A 7,005-nucleotide genomic window follows, 5' to 3' on the forward strand; every position below is an offset into this window, starting at 1 on the left:
TCGGGCGGGAGCGCCGCTGCGCTTCCCAAGCAGCGCACTATCCAGTGCGCCACCGGGCCGGTCCCCATAGATTTTCTTTAACTTCCTTTTTTCTATGCCCTTAGGACCAATTCCAGATGCTTTATTAAAAAAAAAAAAAAAAATCATTTTCACCCATTTCACTGGGCAGTAGGTCCACAGAGTATCTGATGCTGTCATGACAGTAATCAGTCTCTGGGTAATTTATCTTCATAAACCCATGTAAGTGCCTGTTGCTCATATGTTTAATAAATAGTTGTCAAATTACTTTAAAAAATCAGATAAGATCACATTTATTGTAAAAAAGTACTCATCAGGGTTTCTAATCATAATAAATGTTTTAAGATAATTATTTAAAACAAAATTCATTGAAAAAGGTTTTTTTGTATAAAACCAAGAACTCTTATCTGTAAATATTTGAGAATGAAATTAAGTTTTAACGCATATATTTGTAAATATCAAAACCAAGAATCTTTATAAAGGAGATAGATTTATTTACATTTTAAATGACTTCCTCTGTAATATGGCAACATGCACATTGATGATTTGATAAATTTTGTTTAATGATTAAGCTCAGGAGAATACATGACATATCTACTTTACTCATTTAAGTTAAGTGAACATTAGGTTTACAGACTGTCCTTTGGTCACATTTGTTAATGAGTAAACCTTATTTATTAATACCACTGTTTGCCAACACAATCTGACCTCTGATGATGACTCTAATAGTATTTTAAGATTACATAGCTCACTGGTTTGGAACGAAATCTCCAGCATTTTCTTCAAAATGGCAGAATTTTCTCACAGAACCATATCTTTTATTATACACAAGCTAAAATCTAAATCATTACCTCCCATTTCAGTAAACTTCTACAGGTGGGAGTAAAATAAAGGAGATAATCTAGAATTACTATTGCTAGATTAATCTTACAGAGCAATATGCATCATTACATCAAATATCCACTTTCTTTTCTTAAACAACTAAAGTTATGAACCTATTTCTCAAACTTATGCCAACTTTTAGTTTTATTTACTTGATTTTTAATATATTATAAGGTTACAAAGGATATACTTTGACATTCAGTAGGCATGATTTTGAAGCAACTATTTTTAGAAGTTTTTTGGGTTTTTTTGCACATGTACACCTTTCATACTGCCAGTCATTTTAGCTGCAGTGCTCTTATGTTTGTCTCCGTTCCATCTTTTAAAGAATCGGCTTTATAATCTGTCACTTACTCCAAAAGCTAAATATCTGACAACTCTTAAACTTTTATCTCTACTAGGAAGATTTTCATTTCAGCAAGGACACATATTTTGGTTATAGTGATAACTTGCTCGTATCTTTCAGACTTCAGTCTAAGCATGAGGTGTATGTATAAATTTATCTTATTATTTTATTATGGCTTTTTGTAATAACTCAGAAACACACTAATGTCCTAATGTTTATACTACGGTGCATAAAATCAGCTCTCAAAAAATTTGAAGGGTGCTCACTTACATAACAATTTTAAAGATTGCTTCTATCTATTTATCTGACCATTTCTCTCTCCAATCTATTTCTTATGCTTTAATTGTTTTGTCTGTTTTTTAGTCATGTTTAGACATACCCTAGGGTGATAGAGCATTTGGTTTGAAAGGTACATTTCCCACCTTTCTCTCTGTGGCAGTATTCACACCTGACTGGAATGTATAACAGTCATTTTAGTTTATTTTGCTTCTGAATTCACTTGTAAATTTGTTGAATGAAGGTACTCAATTACCTTCACAAGCATATCAGAATAAAAATATGAAAGGAAGCCAACAAATGCCATTCAAATTTTTATGTAGCTTTTGAAATTGAGAAAAGAAAAAAAAAACATACCTTGCACAATTTTGAGATGATTAAACTCAAACGCTTGTGTGAATGAGTTCTACCATTAGAAAACAAGAGTCAAAACAGTTAAATCACATTTTTCTATTTCACATACAATGAAATATCATTCTAATAATATTTTCTAAATCTTAGATTAAAGAAATTTAGCACATAATTATTTTTTTCTAATAAACTCAAAATTGACTCACAATTTAATTGTGATGTAATGTATAATTTAAATGTACAAATTGTACATTACATCATAAATGTGTAAATGTACAATTTAAATTTTAGAATTAGAGTACACCTGTTTACCTCACATTTCTATGATATAGTTGGAAAAGAAGGCAGGAAATTAGAAGGATCATCTTTAGAGGAAAAGAAATAACTGAATAAATCATGCTGTAGCTAATTTCATAAACGGTCTTAATTTTAATAATCTTAATACATGGTTAGGGACATGAAGAAAGTTTTCATCTCCACTTAGTGTAGTGGATAAATAAAAATTTGAAATAGGAAATTGACTTGTTCAACATCACAGTGCAAGTCACAGAAAAAACATTTTTAGAATTATTGGTTAACACACTTCCTGCAAGGCAGGAATGTTTAGAACAAAGGCAAGAAAAATAAAAAATTTACCCAAAAGTCTGTGTCTGTCAAGCTGCCTTTTCTCTGTGTACAGCATAAGTACTATGTGCTGTTTATCAAGGAAGGAAACTCCTTTTCTCTAAAGATATTCTCAAGTGGTGGGACAACTGTTAGGTTAACACTCCTGGCCTCTCTCCATTTTCTCAGATATTCTTTCCTGGAGAAAGGAGGATAAGTGATTTCTGCTTTGGAACTTGCTTGCCTGTGCTCCATGCCTTAAGTTTTACAATTGCCCTTGTGTTGCCCGGTAATGTCTGTGACTTGAAGGCTAAATGTGCCTCTTTCAGGAGTTCAGTAGTAGGTATCACACTTGGCCCACATCTAAACCATGCCTACCAGTAGAATCTCATCAATGATAAAGGTAATATTTTAATACTAAGTCATTCCTGAGACTATCTCTCAATTGGTTCTGCAGTTGTACAGGAAACAGTAATGTGATGCATTAGTCCAATATAATTATAACACTACTAAAGTGATCATGTAATCCAAGAAGTTGTAAAAATTCTATGTTTTCTCAAGAAATGAGATATCACAGTTTTCTCTCAACACACAATACTACATTTATTCTCAAAGTCATGAAGCTAAAACTTCTCCTATCTATACATCAGTGATATAAAAAAGAAATGAAAAGGAAAAACCACAATACAAAGTAAGACTATTTTAATTTTAAAATATTCCAGCTTCTCAGCCACCTTATAAATGCATCTTGAGTAATATGCATGTTCATGAATATTTATCTCTATAAACATGTATACCTTTATAATAGCAAAAATATGAAGGATATCATATCAAGGATAAGTTTATGTGAATCCCTTGAGAAGCCTACTTTAACTCTATATTATAATGGCTCTTATGTCTCCTAATCACATGTATTTCCTCTTTTCATAGATGTGAATTCTTATACACATTCGTTATATCATGTTTTGGGGAGTATTTGTGATAACTGTTGATGAATTTTTTTATACCCAGGGAGTGTAATAGTTGCTCAAATATTCTTCAGTTTTATATTACTAAAAATATGTTTGTGCATGTTTATCAGAGCTTCTTATATATGTAGGCTATTCTTCCATAGTTTTCTATTTCCCTATTTTATACGTATTTTGTATTTCAAATAGATGTCTTATATCTCTCATCTTGAACTGGGAGTCAATTAAGATATTCTATAGCATACAAAGCATATATATAGCATCCAGGTAGGTGACTGAATAGCACAATCACATATAGGTGGGGAAATAATTAAAGTGTGGTAAAATAAAGCCAGGCCAGCAAGATATCCATTGACTGAAGATTTGTCATTCAGAAACATTCATAGTGAATTCTTATCAACCTTGAATTAAATAAAATGTAAAGGTAAGATTTTCTAAGTACAGATTTCAGGCTGAGCCCGAGCACTATGGATTTATTTTATTTTATTTTATTTTTGACAGCTGGCCAGTAAGAGGATCCAAACCCTTGACTTTGGTGTTACAACACTAGGCTCTAACCAACTGAGCTAACCAGTGCTCCAAATACTATGTATACGGACATGACTTGACACTAACAGAAGAGAGTAAGTATTTAAAATACATAAAGTGTATCTTCAAAAAAATACAAAAGTCAACCAAAAATGTAGGCCTAGGCGTATGAAAAAAGAGTAAAAGTTTTACAATACCAAAGCACAGACGGTATGAAAAACTAAAATAATTTGCAAGATAGGGAGATGCTAAAAAAATGGAGACAATATAATAAATTTCAAACATAAGTGAAAAGCTTCAAATTTTTTATTAAGTGAGATGATCAAATTATTGCACACATGCCAATTCATGGCTCCTACTTCTGGAAATCTGTAAAGTCAAAACAGTTCTTTTTTGTACTAATGAAGAAAAAAAGAGTAGGCAAAATAAAAGCAGAATGCCTTATAGATTGGGATTCACTTGTTGTGAGTATTCTTCACAGTGAGATAGAATGTGCACTAAGCATATCAAAATATTTAGAACCATGAACATTTTTACTAAATGTGTGAATATGAATGCGTACAGATCATGTGAATGTACAAAGAGAGTTACCTATAGAATAGCATGGTGGCATAAGTACTACTAATATATTTTAGAACGAAGATCAAGTTAACTCTATTAGATGTACAGCCTCAGTAACTAACTGAGAAAATGGTCAGACTATATTTTAGCCACGTTTTTCCTGTTTAACATTTAGAATTAGCCTTTCTACTTACTTTACACTCAATAATTCTAATAAAAATTTCAAAATATTTTTTCTTTTCATCTTTCTGTCTTCTTTTTCATTATTACCTAAGAATATCTTTTCTTAAAAGGTGGTGATTATACCAAAAATACACCTTTCTGAGAAGAATGGGAATCTAGCCTTCTTTTGACTCCAGTGATTTTCTGCAGTTTCCACCTGCAATTTTTTCTACTTGAATACACATTAAAAGTTTGGAAGTGTGCGGGGGAGGGGGGGGGAGGTGGATGGAAATTATTCTCAGAGCATATTTATTATGCCAACAATGCAATTTAATGCATCTTTGATGATGTATAATTAGGTATTAAAATTCCCCATAACTAGAAATGTTCTCGGTCAGTGGGAATTACCGTAGCTAATTTCAGGTAACCTGGGAATCATTTGGCCAGCTAAAAGGCCCAGACCAATGTATAAAGCATTCAGTTTGGAAAATAATTGATTTGTTCTTTACATTAATCTTCTGCTTAAGTATATTGGGAAATGCAAATTCACATAAAATCCGAAGAGAAAGTTAGTAATTCTTTTATTTTTTAAAATAAATTATAAAGACACAATATGCCAACTAGAAGATAGTCCCCAAGCCATAATATACTGATTTTTTTTCTAAAGGGTTAATTATCTTTGCACAAAGTTAAGAGTTTTATTTACTTCACATTACTTGTTTAATTCAGATTGTTAATCCTTATTTGTGTTAGTTGCCTTGATTTTATTTTCTCTGACTTTCTTTTTCTCATACCAGTGTTTCCAAAGGGAGATTGAGGTAGGTGGACAGGTATTAGCACAGTTACACAGACTTATCAAAAATGAGTGGCAATGCCACATTACAAATTCTGATCACATTCCATGTTCTTGGCATCCCTTTGGCATCTTTTATGCTACCAGGAAAACCATAACAGATTAGAACAAAAATCACAATACACAATGTTAGAGGTAGATAGGGGTAGGTAAAGAGAAGATGGATTTCAGTTAACTATGTACATGTAGTAGTATTCTTGTTTCCATCGACACTATAATATTTAGCTATGATTCAATAAATATTGAACTATCAATTGACAGATGCAATTCAGAAAGAGACAGAAAATGGACAAGCAATCATTACTTTTAGATTTTGGATGCATTCATTTTAGGCGTGTTTCCATCGACACTATAATATTTAGCTATGATTCAATAAATATTGAACTATCAATTGACAAAACAGATGCAATTCAGAAAGAGACAGAAAATGGACAAGCAATCATTACTTTTAGATTTTGGATGCATTCATTTTAGGCATTCTTTAACAACAATGAATGAAGCCCATAGAAGACATACACATGCAGACAGAGCTGATAGCACTAATAGCCAGAGAAAAATGTTTGCTTCATAATTTACATGACCAAAGGTAAAACGTGGGGACATGATCTTAAAATATTTTATTTTAACAGAGATAATACAGTCAACAAAAATGTGTATTGAATGAAGTTTTAGAGATTCAGCAGTTATTCTTTTGAAATCTTAAAGGAAGGTTATTCAAATTTAAATCAACCATATTTAAGACTATGAAATAGAAAAGTTTTTTTTTTCAAAATTATTAGGAGAAAATTCTTGGTCACAGATCTCACAGTGATGCACAATAAAAATGATAGAATAATCAAACAAATAAACAAAGAAACCCACCATGATATGCTGATACTCACTTAGCATGGCGAATATCTGGCAGGGACCTCTCTAGAGCAATATTGTTGCTAACGAAAATATTGAAACCATTTTCCCTGTAAGCTGAGTCATCGTGGTCCTCTTCAGTAAGGGGGTAAGGTTTCCCATGTTCACCTTTCCCTAGCAGGAGAAAACAAATTGAGATTATCATCTGCATAAAAACCATTTTACTTTATAGAACAGACAGTAAGACTTGAATGTATGTGCGGCCTGTGCTCCACAGAAGTTGCTAGAAGTAAGACTTTATTTTGTTATTTTATTTTATTTTTTTATTTGGGAAAATAAAATATACTCATTATGCTAAACAACACAGAAAAAGAAAGTGCAATCTCACCTTCCAGAGAGAACCACTGCAAAGATTTTCAATGTATGTTTCCTAACATTTGGCAGATTCTAATACACATATGCTGTATAATTTGATTTTTTCCAAAATAATTGTATATTGTCTTATTTATTTCTAATATTTTATATTATTTTGTTATATTCCAATTTATACCATCTCACTGAAGACATATTTTTAAATTATTTATAATTTTTCCTAATTTTCCATTTATAAA

The 7,005-nt window shown here is 31.5% G+C and overlaps 1 protein-coding gene across 1 annotated transcript in view; it reads right to left on the bottom strand.

Annotated features, from left to right (window-relative positions):
• LOC103598368 (polypeptide N-acetylgalactosaminyltransferase-like 6) overlaps positions 1-7,005 on the bottom strand; it is a gene marked incomplete at its 5' end in the record, with an annotated part of 101,945 nt that overhangs the window by 15,699 nt on the left and 79,241 nt on the right. The window contains one exon of the mRNA XM_008582358.1: positions 6,430-6,568. Within this exon, the coding sequence (XP_008580580.1) occupies positions 6,430-6,568 (139 nt within the window). The remainder of the gene's footprint in view (positions 1-6,429; positions 6,569-7,005) is intronic.

Source organism: Galeopterus variegatus, unplaced genomic scaffold (assembly GCF_000696425.1).
Source record: "Galeopterus variegatus unplaced genomic scaffold, G_variegatus-3.0.2 Scaffold2589, whole genome shotgun sequence".
NCBI classification, from domain to species: domain Eukaryota; kingdom Metazoa; phylum Chordata; class Mammalia; order Dermoptera; family Cynocephalidae; genus Galeopterus; species Galeopterus variegatus.